This window comes from Argopecten irradians, chromosome 5 (genome assembly GCF_041381155.1).
Source record: "Argopecten irradians isolate NY chromosome 5, Ai_NY, whole genome shotgun sequence".
In the NCBI taxonomy this organism is placed as follows: domain Eukaryota; kingdom Metazoa; phylum Mollusca; class Bivalvia; order Pectinida; family Pectinidae; genus Argopecten; species Argopecten irradians.
In genome coordinates, this window is record NC_091138.1 from 34192395 (window position 1) to 34213333 (window position 20939).

Sequence of the window (20939 nt, forward strand, 5' to 3'; positions counted from 1 at the left end):
AAGACCTCCTCAATCTCATCAAACAAGCCCCTCCCTTTCAATCTCACCATGCAAGCTCTCCACAGCTTCACCTGGTGCAAGCCCTTCACTGTCCCACCTAGTAAGCCCTTTACAGCCTCACCAAGCAAGCCTCCTTCAGTTTGACCTAGCAAGCCCTCCACGGTATCACATAGCAAGCCCTTCATAATCTCACTTAGCAAGCCCTTCCCAGTCTCACCAAGCAACCCCCTCAATCTCAACTAGCAAGCTCTTGACAGTCTTGCCAAGCAACCCCCTAAATCTCAACTAGCAAGCCCTTGACAGTCTCGCCAAGCAACCTCCTCTATCTCAACTAGTTAGCCTTTCACAGTCTTACCTAGTAAGCCCTTCACAGACTGACTTAGCAAGCCCTTCACAGTCTCAACAAGCAAGCCTTTCACAGTCTCAACAAGCAAGCCCCTCAATTTCATCTAGTAAGCCCTTCACAGTCTCGCATAGCAAGACCTTCACAGTCTCACTTAGCAAGACCTTCACAGTCTCACTTGGCAAGACCTTCACAGTCTCACTTGGGAAGACCTTCACAGTCGCACTTAGCAGGACCTTCACAGTCTCACTTAGCAAAACCTCTCATTCTGACCTAGCAAGACCCCACAATTTCATTAATTAGTGAACGCTCATCAGGTAGATCAAGTTCAGTTTTCTCCTTAAAATGCAGAAACATGCTACTAATTAGTGCATGGAATAATTTGTTTTAATAATAAATTATGTTGACTATTCCAGTTGAGATAAGATCACTTTTTGGATATGATATTTGCTAGTAATATCAACCATGCATATTATGATACTTTCACGTGTGCAGATTCCAACTTCATTATCAAAGACGTGTTAAAACTTGTCTAAAGCCCTATTTACACTAGTTGACAGGTGCAACTATACCTATTATGCATACTGAATTAATGATAAGTTTGTTACATGGGAATTCTAAGGAATTGTGATATGAAGATGGACTGCTCCATCTGAAAGGGACAATAATAATGTTAGTTTATGAAGTCATGAACCACAATACAGTGGACCCTCGATAATCCGGACACCTTCGTTCCCAGCCTAAACCGTCCGGATTACGAGTTTTCCGGACTGCCAAATTCCGTGTTCTTAGTCAATTAAATTGTCACGTACGAGTTACTCCCTTGACCTTGTAATCGATGATAGGCTTTTATGTAATATACGTGTATCATAATTAATACTTCGTTTGTTATGTATTATAGGTATTTTTTATATCATTACATTAAGAATATTGAATAAACATATTTCTTTTTCAAAATACGAAACCTAAAGCCATTGTTAATTGTGTACTATGTATGCATATAGCTACGTATCCCACTTTTGATCTGTCATACGGCAAATTGCCTAACAAAGGATCAATATCATCTATGTTCTTGGCATAAAAAACTATGATAACAAATAGTTGTGAACATTTTATGAACTCGTATAATTGTTATTTTGTATAATGTGTGTTTTAATGACCATTTCTACAAGTCTTTGCTTTCTGATTTACAGACGTGTGTAACAACTACGCGCCCGTTCACGTCTAACTTTGTCCACAATGTCACACACGTGTAACAACAGACGATGAATTCGAATAGATTCACATACATTTAAAATTCTTATTAATTTTGTGAGTATTATCTCACTTTATTGTATCTGATACTCATAGCGATATATTCTGCATGTGAAACAAGTAAGGTATCTACAGCATACGTACCCGTACCCAAGCTCAAACTGCATGTTTAAAAGCGTGTTGCTAAACATATATTGCGTATCTCAATAACAACACTGAAGTTTGATCTGCTATAGAAAACCAATGAACCGTTACATGACTGCATGTACCCGTGTGAAAGGTGTTCAGGTAAACACCCGTGGCTATGACCTGGCAGCCGTCGTTATGACAACACACTCAGTGTCGAGTGATTGTGTATTGTACACATGACTGTAGCTGGCCTTGGATTTTCTCGGCACGTGGCGACAACAAATTGTCCGGATTATTGCGGAAATTTATTAACGAAAATGACATTCCGTTCCCAAAATGGAGTTCCGGATTCGGAATACGAATTTCCGGACAAGTGAGTATAAATAACATTACGGAAATCGGTTCCCTGACATTTCCGTTCGGATTGTGAGTTTTCCGGACTACCGGCGTCCGGATTATCGCGGGTCTACTGTATATTGTGACCAGACAACATGGGAAACCATGTCCCCCTCTACAACATTTCCCTGTGACTTTGATATCAGTAATCCACTGAGTCCGGGGTGTATTACCTCAAACTCTCCACCTCTGGGTCACAAGTATGAATCCCATGTGGGGCAGTCGCGAGGTACTGAGTATTCCAGCTTCCCTCCATCTATAAACGGTTAACCTGGTACACCCTTAAATGACCCTGGTTGTTAATAGGACTTTAAACTAATCAATAGAAAATAATCCTGGATTAGAAGAAATTGTAATCATAAAGCATTGGAATTTAGAGGGTTTTACTCGTATAACGTCCTAGTCACAGCCAGAGTCATGTAAGGACGTACCAGATTTGATGGCGGAGGAGTACCCGGAGAATATAGGTGTCTTAGTATAAGTAATGGGAGCTAGGTTACAAAGGTATAGGCTCTTATAATAGCAAATACTGTAATACAGTAATGCTTAAAATCATTGGTCTCTGCATGTTCTCTTATTAGTAATATCAATCTTATAGTGATTTTAACTTATATGTATGAATAAAATGTGTTATGAATATCTGTGTTACAGATAGGCAAGGTTTAAACAACAGAGAGAAAGTCAGCAAACTACAGGAGTTACTGATACAGGCCCTTCAGGCCCAGATCACCGCCAGCCACCCCGACGAGGCCGGACTCTTCCCCAGACTTCTCATGAGTATATCCAGCCTTCGCGAACTTGGCGTTGAGCATCGGCGAATGTTGGAAAACCTCAAGCATCAAATGAGTTTTTCACACGACCTTTATGCAGAGACCTTTGACCTTTTGACCTGATTTGACTCCTATCTTGCCACATGGATATCAGTCTTGACTATTGTAATGTACTGAAAGCTTCCAGAATATATGTGATATTTTTCTTCAGAATTATTTGAGAAAGAAAGTGCTGATTAACCCTACTTCACCTGAGAGCAGAAGACACTCCTTTGTTTTATTTTATGTCTTAAGTAACCATATTAGGATACTATTTTTATTTTGTTCTTTTTTTTTAAAAGGCTTGTATGTTTTCATCTGATCTTTCATGCTGCTGACCAGGCGTCCTGTACAGAAAGAAGAGATTTGTATTCATTCCATTTAGGGATTAAATGTAAACTAGATACTTTTTTGTAAAAGTTAAGTTATCTGCATTCCTTCCATCGCATATAGGTCATCCACCCCTACAAGGGGACACCATCCGGATTCTGTGTAAAAACTTACCTAAGGTCCATGTCAGTCAAACCAGCATCCGCTTTAATAACGGTCATATGCCACTCATGCAAGTGTTCTGTTCAAGTTTCATGCTAAATGTTGCCAAAACTATGATATATATGATAGGAGATAAGTGTATATTTTTGTTGTTGTTTTAGTCAATATGAATGAATTGATGCTAGTCTAGATAGAGTTGTAGGTCTGACCAGGGACCTATCATACGAGGGCTTCATTGCCTCAGTGTTCTCACAGTATTTATACCATCTAATATAAGCAGAGTCACTCTTCACTTGTACATGTACATCAATTTAACTTTATTTTTACATTATTTCTTACACAGAAAAAAAAAAAGAAATTCACCTTGCTTTTCGTTAATTTATGAAATTCATATAAATAACTGTCATGTTTGTCATTATTTTTACTGTGTATTTTTCTCACATTGACCCAAGATTGGTTCTCATCCCTGTATGTTCTGTGTATGTCAGAAATGACTCGAACGACCCTGAAATCAAATCAATCAAACAGGAAAGACAAGACCCTGGTTACCTAGATGATAGACAAGTACGATATTGTGTTGAAATTAAAAGTTTTGGACGCCCAAGGAAGTGGTCTTATTAGACAGGTGGTCGTTAAACAAAGGTGGCCACTAGGGCAGGTTTTACTGTAGTTATGTGAGTTGTGGGTAAAATATTGGCAAACTAGTGCTATCAAGTATAAAGCACATAGCAGCAGTGAAGGAAGGGAGATAACTCCAGTAATATAGCACACATTCTCTCCACATACTGAAGGAGATTATCAATCTTGGGCAATGGAGTCAAATTACCGTCAGTGAAAACCATCGGAAGATGTAAAACTATAACTTATTTCACGTTTAATTTTCTTATTTTTTTGTAATATGTGTTAAAACGTTTTCACAAATTTTGCATTGTAAATGTTGCCACCCCACTTCTCAATAATATGCAATCGATGACGACCGTTGCTATGCATTACGACAAGTGTCACTGCTACATGAGGCTGAACAGCGTCTCCTGACGGCTTACCAATTACTCTCAATAGCCTAAATCTTCCCTTTCTACTTTATCATATGCAGTTGATCATCTACAAATCATGTTGTGATTCGTTTGAAAACATTATAATGATAACTTTATTTATTTATAAGAATTTCCGGCTTTAAACTGAGGCTTGTTGTACAATACATATCATGTTTCCTTGTGTAAAATAAAACCATGTTTTCGTTGTATGCTTCCACTGTTTACTGATACCTTCATCACATGCTATAAGTGGTGTTTTTTTAATGAAGTAAAATTTCATCTTTAACTCAATGTAGACCAAATTATAACCAAGGTCTATTTGTTTACAGGCATTTTTTTTTTTTATTCATTTAAAACTTATCAATGTGTATAACTGCCTCGTTTTCACATTAAATGTTTACCTGTCACATGATAAGGTATTATAGAATGTTATGTATGATTATACCATCTGATGGTAAAAAGACGGGAATAATTTCTGTAGATGAAAGATATCTTTTATTTCCGGGGAAACAGGGAAAGCAATTTTGGACTATTGTCTACACAATTTTCCAGGTTAATTTGTTGTTTAACTGACAATAAATACCCAACTTTCTGACCCATCAGTTTGAAAATGTCCAATAAAGTACCACAGTCATCCTTTTACACCTTATATGGTCACAAGTTCAAATTACATTCTACAACAGTTGGTACATATATATGTATGAGTTTTATTTTCTGGAACTCTAGGTTTCCTCAACCCCAAAAACCTATCATCATCAAATAATTTTCAGAGTTGGAAGACAAAAGATGAAAATTTCACCAAATTAAATCTCTGTTTCTCCTGGTGAAAAAAAAAGGTGTGATGAAAGAATATCTGGTGTGTAACTGTGAAGAACAATGTGACCAGAACATGCATATATATGATATAGAAAAACATTTTGAGATTACTTTTCCAAGTTCTACCCGGTGTTAGTGTAAGGCAGTCGAGTTACGATGAATTTTGTGGTGCCTTGTCCTTATTTACACAAACTCCACTCTATACACCTATTTAACAGCTTATTAACCTTTTTATTCCAAGGATGATATACAAAACCGTATACTGTATTTAAAAACTAAAACAAACAAAACTTTTCTGATTCATATGAAATATGATATCAGTCATCATATTCAATATTTCTGTTTGATAAATAGAAAATCTCAATTTTTCTTCCATTTTCTAAGCTTATTTGTTCTTTATCTCTCTGTTTTCTTATGACTTTGTATTTTCTTTGTAAAAAGTTGTCTTCTGCCTCGGTGAAACTCTTGGTGCTGGTAATATTATGATAATATTAATGTAATGGAACCTGTTTGGTATGATATGAAATTGTATATATCACACTATGTAATGCTATAAATATGTGTTAACATGGGGGGATTTAGCTTTTTATGTTTACAATGTATGTAAATTTGTTTGATTTTTATTTATTATTACAAAGTCCATGTTCTGGGGCCGCCCCATAAGTCCACATGTCTATAATTAATATTTAAGTAATTATAGTTAGCTTTTTTTGCATTTTTGAGCAGCCATTATTTATTCGTCGATTCCATGATTTGTATTTTTATACATTTTGTTTATATGTCTGTGGAGTGTTTGTTAGTGTGTGGGTTATAGTAGAGAGATTCGTAGTATTAAGTTGTGTTTGCATCTGATGGGAGGTTAGGTTAGTTACATATCAAGTGACTTTTATGGATAAAAATGAACCGATAGTGCACTGTCACATTTCTCTTCTGCGATATTTAACCTGTGATAAACTGGGGAATCATTTCTTCTCAGTTTGTTTAAGCTTTTTGGATGTCATTCATGAAAACTTAACCATTCTTTGTCAGTTTTGTTTCAAGACTTAAAGCCAAAATATACTGTATACTGATACGCCCCTGTTGTGAGCCTCACTTTGTATTACATAGGTCAAATGTAGTCAAAGTTCAGAGGTCACTGAAGACAAAAGTTGACCCAACAGACGGATAAGATAAAAAAAAAAAACACCAAAGAGTGTATTTTTCAAGCCCAAACGTTTTTATATTGTTGACGTTGAATAAAGAAATAGTTGGAATTCAAAAATAGCTAGACAGCCGATATTTTCTAGCGTTAATCATGATCATTATTATACAAGTACATTGTATGATTTTTATTACCAAATCACACAACAGAAAAAAATTATTCAAAAATGACAAGATGTCAGATCAATCCAGCTGTCAAGTATTTAACGTTGTCTTCGAGTTTTATTTGTCATATCACAGGAATAATGTTAGAATGTTAATGTTTTCAAGAGAAGGATTCATTCATGACCTGAGTTCAGCCAATTATTCGAGAGGAAGTGACCTAAACAGATTAAACTATGTAAAATGTTCTACAAGTCAACATATGGTGTCTTATAAATGAGTCTGTGTTAATATTTTATATCATATTAGTATGGATTTAGTTTTTTTTCTGTATTGAAAAGTATTTGTTAATTACCTAAATACATACTATGTATATTCTGACATTATTTGTTTGTTATCATAATTACAAGAAACAGAGTGAGATGTTGGTGAGATACACATTTTTTGCTTTTAGCTAATTTTGATTTTAATTTTCATTCATGTGCGTTTCTGAGTGTATGTAGATACAGAAGAATGTACTAGAGTTTTTATCTCTTGCACCATTAAGAAGTGGCAACTGGTTTCATTTTTAAGCAGTATTTTTTGTCATCAATCTAGTTGGATAAAACTTTTTCAGCATGATTTCTAAGATTTTCATATCATGGTACATTCCTGTCAACTTTCATCATTTCGACAAATGCTTAGTTAACATTTTTAACAAATTTGATGAAAATTTCTCAAAAAAAAAATCTAAAGACATGTTTGATCACCTGTAGTTTGCTTCACATTGACTTTGAAATATTTATTATAGAGTAAATGCGTTTTGAGTTTTATATTTTCCAATCTGATTGAAATCAGACTTTTTCATAGTATATGAGCTGGATGCTTTTCAGGTGACCCTTATTACAAGATTTCAGGTGAGCCTGATTAAGGTGACCCTGATTACAAGATTTCATGTGACCCTGATTACAAGTTGACTTAATAGAAAGCTTAATGGCTTGGAGCGAGAGGCAGTATGATTTCAATTAGACAATTATCGATAGTTAGCATATTTTTTGGTTTTTAGTTAATGTTCCTGTTAGGCATGCATGCCAAAATTATTTTCACATGAAGCAACATTGTACATACACACCAACAGATACTGTTATAATTTATTTATATACATTTTCGAGAAGAAAAATATTGTTTTATTTTGGCTAATCTTTATTTTTTTATGTGCAATAGCTTCAACTATTTAAAAAAAACTAGCGTTTTATCATTTTAAGAATTATCATTCAGCAAATTGATATTGCTTGCTCATTTTCCTCTCACTAATTATTATTATTAGATATCTATAGAAAAATGTCTAATGTCTAGATCGGTGAGAACCAATACCCCAATATGTTATCTGAACCAAAAGTACTTTGACCTGCCGTATCTGACCCATGAATTTCCTGAAATGCTGTCTAACCCAACTCCTGAATATTCTGACAGGGCTATTGTATCAAAGCGTATCAAACACAGTCAAACCTGTCTGTAAAAACCACCCAAGGGAGACCAACAGAGGGACCAAGATAAAATGGTCTTTATATACTGGGATAACCATGTTGAAATTGACCGTTTGGGACCCTCAGAAAGTGGTCTTACGAAGCAAGTGGTCTTTATATAGAGATGGATGCTAAGGCAGGGTTGACAGTGTAGATGTATTTTGACATACCTGGTGTATGTATAATTCAACCCTGTATGATGTCAGTTAAAAAAGTTAATGGAGCCCTGCAAGATATTGGAAAAGGAAAGTTTCTTTGACCAGTAAAATTGAACCTTCAAGATGGCGGTCTAGACAAGTACATTGTATTGGAAGATAACTGATTAGAATGATTTATTTGACCAGAAAACTGAACTCGGTATGTTAGCCTAGGCAGGAACATTTGACCAGTCAAATAAGCTGTACTGGATATCACACTTGATAGGTTTTCTTACTGGGCACATAAAATTGCTAAATATGTTTGAGGGACCCATTTGATTAAATTTGATTTGATTAAAATCCAAACATTGCATGGATAAAACCTGCTTTCTGTAGATAAAGCTGTAAATAGTCTCATTTTTACCCGATTATAGTACTGAAATATGTGTTTATAGAGACATGAATTACATTGAAGCATCTGATTACTTTCTATAGAATTTGTAATGTATACAGGGTACACGTCAAGTTTGTTTGTTTTATACTACATTGGAATCATAATTGGTTATATGGGGGTTTCAAGATACATAAACAACCTGAGTTAAGTACAATTTAACGCCAAATGGTCCCACCTTCCTGCGATTGTGACGTCACATCGGAAGTTAGGACTAATCGACGGTAAATCATACTTCACCAATGTTGTTTTGGTGTCTTGAAATCTTAACATACTAGTAACACACAGTTTTATGTGATATTGACAAGTAAAAAGTGCTATCATGTTAACTCATTCACCTCCGCAGACACATTTGAACTCTTCTTATTCAAAGACTGGAACAGTCCATTATGTATTTTGAGGTGTGAATAAGTTAAATACATGCATAAAAAAAATAGTAAAAAATCATTTCTTCTTTTTATTTTTCATGTCAAAAATGGATATCATGCTTTAATCGATTATCAGCATTAAAATATCAATATCTCACTTGTTCTTAAATGCAATTTTTTTTTTCTTAGTTTCCTTTTCTTAGTTTTAAAGTGATGTTCACCTTTGTTAATATTAACCGGGCTTCATAGCAGTCACTGGTGCTAACAAATCGGATATCTAGAATCTTGACTTTACAAGTCATTAACATACTTAGGTGATTATTGTAAATATTTATCTTCAAATCACATTGTTATTTCTTTGTCTAATGTACGTATGTATGAAACCATTAGTTTCAATCATGAGATTTTTTTATACTACAAAGCATATGCTTTCGATGTTTGATGTGACTAAATTTATGTGCTATGTGTACCGGCAGTTACAGCTCCAATAGAATAACAGCATTTCTCTAAAGATTTCTCTTCAATGTTGTGTGACTTTTCAAAATTAAAACTGTTACAGAAATGATTTCATGGAAAAGTGGAAGTTTGATTAATTCATTAGGTGGCTTGTTCTTGTTTGATAGGAAAATCAGAAAAATTGTTCAACTATACACGAAAAGCAAAACTAGTATATCTGTTCTTCCAAGCCATGGATAACATGCTTTTTAAGAAAGGAAACAATTTTGGTATCGCTGCTTCATGAACACTAACTATGAAAATTATTTTGGTAAATGAATTCTTGTTGGAACAAATTCTGTTCCAACAATTGCTGTAGGCTATGCTTTAAAACACATTTTGAATTAGTGATATTATTCTGAAGCTTTGAGGAAAGCTGGTTTTAACTGTATTATTTATAACATTTCTAGATCAAGTTCGTCGTTGTAATATATAATCACGTCCTTGTGAAATTTTTGTTAAGATTTTTTTTATGTGGCTTACATATATAAAGATCATTTATGAATGCTGTACTTTTAAACAAGCTTTCTTTAACAGTTTTTAAATTTCGCAATTTCTGTTTGAAAAGAAGATTGCAGAGATTAATTTTAGCAGAATTGAAATTTTATAGAATTAAGCTGGCATGATGTGTTGATCTCCTTTGTGTAGAGATGTAAATGATTTTTCCCTGGCACGTTTCTCTGTGTAGTTCCGAGATGTTTTGTATCACTTTCTCAGCTAACGATACATAGTGTTAATTGGTGCTTAAATATCAACTATTTTTGCAAAATGTTTTGTGGAATGTATTGGCTAAGACACGTTTGTGATCGCGAAATGTTAGCATCTGAAAGCTCAGCATGCTTTATAAAACCTTATCTCTTTGCAATCGTTAACGCAATAATATATTATTTAAATTATTTTTGCTTTGAGCTCACTGATGACCTTGATGTAGCCATTGATATTTCCATTAAACAATTTTGGTTGTTAATGCATTCATAGACTGAACGCCGCAATTTATCATTCCTCACTATGTCGGCCATGTTGTAATTTTGACTTGTGCACTCGTGCCTAAATAGACGCTCCAGCTAATCCCTCACACGTTAGCATAGTTGGTCCTTCCTGTTGAAGGTTGCTGGGGATTGTAAACCCGTCCCTATTTCTAGCATTGATTTTATATACTGTACATACAGATATTTATATTACATGTGTTTTTGTATTTCCGTAAAAACACAATTTTATACAAAGAAATGATAATAATAATGAGAATTTTCACAAAGATGAAATTGGAATAGATTGTTTTATTATAATTAAAAAGGAATACTATAGAACACAACATATCAGTACAGTTTAAAATAATTGTAATTTGTGAGTCTTAGAAAACATTGGATTTCTGATGTTATACCAATGCATTAGGGGACGACGGTGGCTGAGTGGTTAAGGAATCTGGACATTCTATCTCTAGCCTCCACCTCTGACTATATGTAAGTTCAAAACCCACCTGGGGAATATGCAAATTTATTGACAGTTGGTCTAATGGTTTTTTTTGGGTACTCTGGCTTTTTTCCATCCCCAAAACCTAGCACACCCTTAATTAACCTTGCCGTTACAAGGACATAGAACATGTAACAGAAATGATACAAGGATTACTGATATATTGTGTTCTATAATATTGACATCCAGTCTTTAAATGGATTTGTTTTCTTACCCTATCATTGGGGGAAAAACAAGAGAATCTATGTTTAAGTCTTTAAATTATCCCCGAAATGTTAGGATTTTATCATGATGTACACAGCACTTTTTTTAGATGTTTGAGTTGGTGTTTAGAGTAAGCTTGAAATACTGCTGACTCCCAAAGGCTCTATGCAACTTTGCTTTCCTCCAAACCAAGTATACAGCACGTTTTTTGTCAGCACAGCTGTTGATGGATTGTGTAAGGTACAGAATGGAAACTGCATACAAAAACATTAACATGACTAGGAGTCTCATCAAATCTAGTGTTTCTTTCAATGAGCATAATCTTCTAACATTTTAAATTCGTTGCAATGAAAGTTTTAGTTCAACCATCCCTTTAAAGATGCTCCACCGCTGACAAATGGTATTTGTTCACTATCAAAAACAGGAGCAGATGATTTAGTATTTTTCTTCAGTTACAAAAGTTACTTACTTTACACCATTACCACCATTGAAAAGTTTGAGCTTCTAATTTTACTTCAAGTTAAAAAAAAAAGAAAAACAATTAATTGCATCCTGAAAAAATTCTGTGTCACTATATCCTATATGGAAGGAAGTAGTGATTGCGCATGCACCAAAGGCGAAATAAATTATTTTATATTATTTTTTGTGTTAATTAGACATTTATATACATGATCAAACACCAATTATTGTTCAGCTGATGAATATCATTTATGCTTTGTCGGCAATGGAGCATCTTTAAGGAAAATTATAAATGTTTAATTGATTGTAACTGTTTCATAAATTTTGTAACTTCTCTGGTTAATTAGGGTGGACAATCTCATAAATCTGCTTTTCTTGTAACAAAAATCAATTCTAAAATAAATTGTGTGTGCATTTCAGAAGGTTTTTTCCCATAAGAAGGCTATATGAGGTTATATTTATTTAAGTCACACAGAAACTTGCCAGCATCATATACATTGCATATTCACACAATAGTACATTACAAAGCAAAAATCAAAACATACTTCTCACCTTTATCTATTAACTTATCCACCCCTTAAGTAACAAATGAATTCTTCTAATTCTGAGGATGGAACAGTTCATTCTGACAATACAGGGGTAAATTAGTTATATAAATAAATTAAGTATTATAAAATATCATTATTTATTTGTATTGATAAAAGATGTCAAGTGAAAAATATCATCTATAACCAATTATTCTTTGTACTTTATAAAATGCAATATACGAGTCGTTCTAGTGATCAATTGGTGTTCACAATGTATTTTATAGAGTAGTATAATTTTAATAGATTTGTTTGGAGAAGAGAATGGATTGATGATCTTGTACTAATTATTGGCGGTAGCAATTAGACCTTAGATGTGTGTAGATCTAGAGGTAGCAGATTGGTTATTTTTGTAAATGAAGATTTTTATAACCTGTTTGATTTGAGTGACTACTATAATGAAGCATAATTTTATTATTTATATAAATAAAAAATCTTGGAAGCGAAATTTATTTGCCCAGATTCTTGGTGCTTTTTATAAAGATATAGAGTTTCATGTTTAGTATCGGTGTTGTTGGAGTTGTCAAGACGATAACGATCGGAGTGAGGTATGGCGAGTTGGTGAGAGTCGGTTACTGTGTATTAAACATTGTAACGAAATAGTCTAATATTTATGGTGAGATTGCTAGTGTGTTGTATTTCTTAATAATAGTCTGTAGTATACATTTCACAAACACACCTTCATTTTTCATGTTTAGATAAAACTTGAATGTTCATTAGTACTATATTTACAGTGACCAAGCGAGGGACATTGTTTTAACTGTATGTAAATGTTTTCTGTAAAATATCCATGTTAATTCATTCACCCCTGAAACTTCATAATGGACTGGTCTAGAGTTTGATTAGGAAAGTCTAAATGTGTCTTCAGGGGTGAAGTCAAATTCTGCTTTGCTTCGATTATTACATTGATAAAGAGGGATAACTTGAATCTAACTTAAGTTAATTCATAGTTCAGAAATTTTATAAACATTTATGATCTTAGGTAACATTTTAATCATCATGTTTTTTTAAGCTATATCTGTCATATATTTTGGTCCTATTTCAAATCTTTTTAAATGAAATTGTGAATTATTCAAAAATGTTCAATAAAATGGAAAGTGTCTTTGATGAAATAAACATACGAAACTGTACAATGTCTTTTCTGAAGGTGGATTTCTATTGAACCACAATACATTAGAATTTTATAAGAAAATTACTGGTATGGAGTTTGTGAACCTAAAATAGTAACTTTACAGGAGTGCTTACATACACATTTGAAAAAAATGTGTAGAAAATGAATAATTTAACTATCATCAGAAGTTGACATTGTAAGATTCTTTATTTGCTTATCGTTTTGCTAGTGCTAATCAGAATAATTTGTGTCATGATCAACAGATGCATGTATAGTACATGGTAAAGTGTGTACTATGTCATGATAAAGTGTGTAGTTTACTCTGCTGTGCTAAAGTTATAGTCGTTTATTGACTTCTGTTTATTCTGTTTATCAGTTAATTTTACAATAAAAGATTTAATTAGGAATGGATTTACTTGTTTAAGGACATTAAACGTTTTTAAAGTTGTCACAGTGTTATTCCCTTAGAACTTATGAAGAAGTCTTCACAAATAGATTTTCTTGACTTTGTTTAAATTAATTCTTCACAATCAATTAACTTTATCGAAAGATCTAAAATATTTTTATCAAAATTGATTTTTAATTTGTTAAACACAGTAGATAGGTAATTGAATCAAAGAATAGTATACTTCTTCATATCACCCCACCTATTATATACAACCAAACGTTGAGTTTGTTTGTCCCTTTTGTAAAACATTCTGATATCTTAAAGAATCAGTATCGATGATTAAGTACTTTCACCCAACTGTTTCTGGACTTTCTGTGATCTTTTTATCTATGCATTGCGATCAAAATTAAAATTTTCTGAAACTGTACAGCAGAATGTTTTAGGATGTTATATTGGAGAGTGATCAAAGGGAGATCATTCACTCTCTCTGACAGAGACCTTGTGACAATTTTGTGCTACAGTGTTAGGTGAATGTATTTGCATGTTTTAGATAGATACATTCCAGATCTCTCACACTCATACCCTTTGTGTTATGTGCATTCATACATCTAGCAATGTAGTGATAACTTCTTTTTTTGATTTTTTTTTTGTGTTTTTTTTCTTTGTTATAAATGTCTGTAGTTTATACATGAAACATGTATACATGATTGTCAATGTTATAAAAAAAGCTTTGTTGTTTAAGACGTTTATTTTTCTCTATAGAATAAACCATGTCTGCCTGCCGCGGCATTGCTGTGTCTAACCACTTGTCTGTGTGTTGTGTAGATTTGCATTGCAGCAAATTTTTAGAATCTCAATTAAATTATTGTCATACTGTAGGAGAGACTGACAATAAATTATTGATGAGGTTAAAATTGTTTGTCTGTGTTTTTATTTTCAATTTTAAATTACTTTGCAGGTGTAAGTTAACAATATAACACAATGTCACCTGATCTTGACGGCTTGACAGGTAACATGGTTGTCAGAAATATTTTACCCATGGTAATTATTTAAGCATTTTGGATGAATAAAGACATGTTATTTTTTAAAGTTAAAATACTTTAATTGATCAATGTCTTCTTTGATGAAAATGAATTAATTATCTTATTAATTACAAGCAAATGCCCAAAATATTTGTTTATGCTGACTGTCTTGCACTAATCTAAATCACAGGCTTTTGACTCTATAGGTATACAGATACTGGTATATATGTGATACTGGTGTTACACATTTAAAGGTGTCTGTATAATTATAGAATCAAAAACCTGTGGTGTAGATAAGTCTAAACCTTGCTTCCTATTTCTCTAACCAATACCCCAAATGTATTTCTGTAACTAATCACATTTTAATTCTCTTTGTTTCAAGTTTTGATTATAAGTCATTAATTTGGAGAATAACAGTACAATTGTCCCCACAAAAACAACAGTTGTCTCCTCAAAAACAGCACAATTGTCTCCTCAAAAACAGCACTATTGTCTCCTCAAAAACATTATAATTGTTTCCTCAAAAACAACACAAATGTCTCCTCAGAAACAACACAAACGTCTCCTCAGAAACAACAGTTGTCTCCTCAAAAATAGCACATTTGTCTCCTCTATAACAACACAATTGTCTCCTCAAAAATAGCACAATTTCTCCTCAAAAACAGCACAATTGTCTCCTCAAAAACAACACAGTTGCCTCCTCAAAAATGGCACAATTGTCTCCTCAAAAATAGCATAATTGTCTCCTCAAAAACAGCACAATTGTCTCCTCAAAAACAACACAATTGTCTCCTCAAAAATAGCACAGTTGTCTCCTCAAAACCAACACAATTGTCTCCTCTAAAACAACACAATTGTCTCCTCAAAAACAACACAATTCTCTCCTCTAAAACAACACAATTCTCTCCTCAAAAACAACACAATTCTCTCCTCTAAAACAATACAATTCTCTCCTCAAAAATAGCACAGTTGTCTCCTCAAAAACAACACAACTGTCTCCTCTAAAACAACACAATTGTCTCCTCAAAAACAACACAATTGTCTCCTCAAAAACAACACAGTTGTCTCTTCAAAAACAACACAATTGTCTCCTCAAAAACAGCACAATTCTCTCCTCAAAAACAACACAATTGTCTCCTCAGTTTTCAATATTCTTAAAAACATACATTACACGCTGGACTATCTCATAGTAAAATTGAAGGCAGCTCAGGGGAACAAATCTGAACCAATTGCATGTCTACAGAAATGTCCTTTGAAGACTACAGAGAGAGGGATGCCCTACTTCAAAGCCACACAGTCAACCACAATGTACCGTTATACAGCTCTTTTGATGTACAAAAGGAACGATATGAAATTTTTAAACTAGAACATGAAGAAGCAATGGTAATTAAGAAACTTTAAATAGCAGAGCAAGACAAATTTTACTCAATGATCAAGAAAACTTAAGTCGGTGATTGATGAATTTGTGGACATTCCTTTCCAACAGTTTAGTTCAAGCCCTAACCCTTTGGCAAAACAGATACCATGCAAGCTTTATTCCAGCGAGTTGCAAAATCGTGTCTATGAATAGGGAACAGATAAAGGTTGACGAGACAAAATCCAAAATCTTCTTAGGCGAGATTTCAGTAAAAAGGAAAAAGAAATCAAACGATTACTTAAAAGAGAATAATTGACATAAAGAATACGTGTGGCTACGCCAGCTGTAGTAACCGCTAACGTAGAGTTACATAGCTTTCATAAGTAGAATTTGTGTTGGGCCATAAAAAGTGTCTTAAATCCTGACTGCAGATAGACATCACAGCATGTAGAGTGCCGTCACTGGATCGCATCTTCCTTTCTTCGCAATAGACTCAATGACATAGATGCTGATCACATAAGGCTGAATACGTACGTATATGTTATTCCAAACATTTGTCCTCCAAAGAGGGGGATATTAAACAATAAAACTAATATAATAATCTTTTTACAAAATTCGGCAATCTTTCGCAGTTAAACAAAACCAGCTAGGTGAAGTCCATGATTAAGTTCCATAATACACAAAGTTTCTGGAAATGACTAATTAGACAACGTTTTGTTAATATTGTATACATATTGGTGCCTTGTGACAATAGAATCCTTTTGGTATTTCTCGATATATGTGACCAGAACAACATACGGTGACAAAATAATAATAATGAAAAGAGTCGTGGATATGCAATGTTTCTTCACTTATATGCCACTCTTTTCTGTAATCTTATGATGTCACTACCCACTCCTAGTGTTTACTCAGACAAGCAATTGCAATTGTAAAGACTGTTCTGTGTTTCATCGTTTTGCCCAGAAAATAACAGCATGTCAACAATGAAATTGTGTTTAATCAGTGTAATGTAATGGGATGCGTTATCCTACAAGGTACTTCATTGGGGTTAGAGTAAAACTTGTACATGTACAGAAAAGCCTCCTGCTAAAAATTTTGTCTATAAAGAGAAGGTCGTTATCAAATACTCAAACCAAGAGCTGGACTCACTAACGCGATGGTGTAACCAGCGACTAACTAGCAATGTGTTGTCGTCTGCAGATCTAGAGTGAAGCCCTACAAATGGGCAGACAAACCTTGTGAGGACCAATTGAGGACATAGTAATATATATAAATAATAAAAGTAAGTAATTTGCTTCTCGCGTGTGCTTAATGTGAACAGATAATCTGTGAAGTTTCCAACAAAATAATACTGCGGTTGACGTCGTTATGACTGGCTCTGGAGATCTTTTAGCGAACATGGCTGTATTATATAACCGTTGTCCTTCAGCAATTTCAGTGGACTATCACCAACAGCATCGGCAGAGAAGTGGTATTCTGCCTGCTGCACACCAAGTTTTGATTCTCGAAAGGCCCTGTTATCAGACGTGTGTAAAGGCTCAGCCATTGGTGTTACTTCTCCAAAAAGTTTTCCGGACTGTCTGCAACATGTGGTCAACAATGTGAATAATCTTGGGAATACTTGAAGCTATATCTACTATAGACTAGTGCTTGTCTTTAGTATGTAACAGGAGAGGAGAAAATATAGCGGGCAGACCGGGATTCGAACCCGGGACACTCCGAACACTAGCCAAGTGCTCTACCGACTGAGCTACCTGGTCACCGATGATCGACCCCGTCCAATATATACCGCTACACTCCTCCCTCCTTTCTCGAAGTTTTCGCCCTCGGAGACATACGAGACCCTTCCAAACACGCACCATCATGGGTTATTTAGTTGATCGCCAATCCTGTAACAGGAGAGGAGAAAATGTAGTGGCCAGACCGGGATTCGAACCCGGGACCCTCCGAACACTAGCCGAGTGTTCTACCGACTGAGCTATCTAGTCACCGATGATCAACCGAATCCAATCCCGCTACAGGTACATTGTAGGGATTTGTTACCAAACCTGGGATTATCCCGCTACACAATTACTCTTCCTTGTGAAGACTGCAGCCAATTATATACAGGTTCAGACCAGATACCTCCTCCTGAACGGTGTCATTGCTGTCTTGCCGTCTTTGATGAAGGGATCACATTGGAGACATGTTGACGTTACCTTGCGGGGCGCAGTTTCACAAACCTACAAACCTTATCAAGCAATATGCATGTACTCTGGCAAATACCAGCTAAAAATCAAAAGCTCCCGTTGTACATATCGTGTCTTAATCGGCAAATATCGGAGAATCGAGATCAATGGACATGTCGATCATTGATAAGAAAGGGTCAAGAGACGAAAGCGTTTGCCACTGTATTATAAAATAGGATCTGCACTGCATCTCGTAGCCCATGTCTTCAGCCTTCTTGGCAGTGGATGTGGCGATGGCTAGATGGGTGGGCTTTATCGATTGACTAATGTATTATCTTCTTTCGAGCTTCCGAACTTCCTTCACTTTGTCAAGGCTAAGAGTACGGCATCCACCGTTGGTCCATACATCGTTTGAAGGTTGTGTCTGGTGCAGCGGTACTTTGTACAAAGTTTCATTATTACTAAGAGCTTTTATTATAATCGGAGCACAAAAACATGTCAAAAATCAAAATTGATGTCGGTCTATATTTGATCATTTCAATTATTCATTTTAGAATGCCAGTGGCCTTTCCCCAGAGCTACTGTCATGATCTAAGAAAATTACAAATTCCTAGCACATAAGGTTTGCAAAACTAGATAAACTTGCAAATATCTAGGAAATGGTTGAGATAACCCTCAGAAACACAGCGTTGAAGCTTCACTACGCTCTTTATATTAGATCGCAATGTAGTGTAGGCTGATTACGTCGGTAACCGACGATGGAATTAGGCCTAGATCTATGTCATTTTTTTGGAAGAAAACTGAGAATGGAAGGGTCCTGTTAAACCTGGTCAAAAGTTAAAAAAAAAAAGTCAATGCATGGATTCCTTCCACTGGCGGTGGTGGCCTTATAAGATTTATGAAATATGTTTTACCGTATTCGCCGTAATTAGCACCAACATTTCCCCTCTTAGTGCCCCTCCCCTCTGGCCATGTAAGATTTATATTTATAAAATATATATTTTACCGTATTCGCCTTAATAAGCGCCCTCCCCCTGAAAGTTTCCATCCACTATTTTGGATAAGGAGTTGTTAAGAAATGCCCACATCCCATGGATTAATTATGTTTTACAATTTTTTGATGCTTAGGATATTGGCATTTCATTTCATACTACCAGAAACATATATACATAGAGATTGGAAACTCCTTCTTTGTCTTTTTTGACAGGCAGCGGGACCTCCGGTTTATAGGCATTTTCCCTTAGCTAACTATTTTTAAGTGTATTCTTTTAAACATTATATTTTTGCATCAATACGAAGTTTAAACATTATATCATGGTTTGATGTAATAGGTTTTTTCCAATTGATGTTATTTAATATGATTTTTTGAAATCATAATAATCGTTAATTTTACCTGTTTTTTTCGAAAATCTGACATTTAAAACCGGAGGTGCATTTTGTTTTATTAATATATAAGTTAAAATATTATTTTTTCTTTCCAAAATCGTTCTCAAACCATCTGAAAATTAGGGCCTACTGAACTTTTGTAACATTTCAAAGTTATTCTGCTGTACATCTGCCGATCGTAAAAATGGCGGAGTTGCCAATCTCTATGTATATATGCAGCCTATAGACCAATTCTGATCGCCAGTCTACTCAGGTTTATATACTCATTTACCATTAAGTAGTACAAGTTGTTTGGGGATTGCCCCGCCACTTGTATCAGTGTTCCCCATTATATATCATTGTATCAATCTACCCTATAGATAGATCATAATTTTATGAAACTAAATCTATTAACTAGTACGTATACACATAGGGTACCCTCAATTCATTTGACACCAATATTTTAAAATGATACATATTTTCAGTCCCTATGACTGGGATTTATAGATATTTTTTTTTTTTTTGTTAATAGTGATACTTTTAAATTTTTGTAAATAACTCTATAATATCTGTGCGTGCGTAGCCGGAACTCAAAAGTCGGTGTAGGAGGGGGAAAAACCCCTATCTCCACCAAGATCTATAATACCATCAATGCCTCTCTACAAGTGTGTACACTTTCAACGAGGCCGCCATCAGCGAAGTATCAGCGAAGTATGTTTCTGATATTACATGGAAATCATGTTAATTATTATTCGAAAACATAAAAATTATGTGTGTTTGATGTGACAGATTAATGCGCCATGTGTATGGGGAGAGTTCCAATTTCATGATATTTTTTGTCTAAACTTACATTTTGGTTACCTTATATGCCCGGGGTGCTAATAACAGCGAATACGGTAATATACTCTATGTGTACCCATGTGCTTGGTCTAAGGGAGATAACTTCTATAAAACTAGACCGTTACCCCAATCCCACATACACCACGCTTGAAGGCCGCGTATTAATATGGTAAGGTAGCCATATTTTTACGAAGAGACTGCAGAGACCAAAGACGTCTGCAGTGTGACCACCTGTTTATGGCACGTTGGCGTGACACAGTAAACTTGAATTATTTCACCAATCATGTAGAACGTCAATCGAAGTACCTCTGAAACGACGCTATAGAAATATAGGTAAGATTGAGAAGGGTTTTTCTTTGTAGACGCAAAAAATTCTGTAATGTTGACGGTGCATCGAGTGCAGCTGTTCCCAGCCGTAAGCCGGAGACCCGATTACTTGG

General features: G+C 34.7%; 2 protein-coding genes across 7 annotated transcripts in view; both read left to right on the top strand.

The window, feature by feature from the left end:
- The window catches only part of LOC138323623 (nuclear receptor subfamily 1 group D member 2-like), a 116496-nt gene extending 101835 nt beyond the window's left edge, over positions 1–14661 (top strand). For all 6 annotated transcript variants that reach the window (XM_069268357.1, XM_069268356.1, XM_069268354.1 and 3 more), the window contains one exon: positions 2774–14661. In XM_069268357.1, coding sequence (XP_069124458.1) covers positions 2774–3015 — 242 coding nt within the window. In that variant the 3' untranslated portion in view covers positions 3016–14661. The remainder of the gene's footprint in view (positions 1–2773) is intronic.
- Positions 14662–20657: 5996 nt separating this feature from the next.
- Positions 20658–20939, top strand: part of LOC138323626 (trinucleotide repeat-containing gene 6C protein-like) — a 38410-nt gene continuing 38128 nt past the window's right edge. Inside the window, exon 1 of the mRNA XM_069268364.1 lies at positions 20658–20832. The gene's annotated coding sequence lies outside the window, so the exon portion shown is untranslated. The remainder of the gene's footprint in view (positions 20833–20939) is intronic.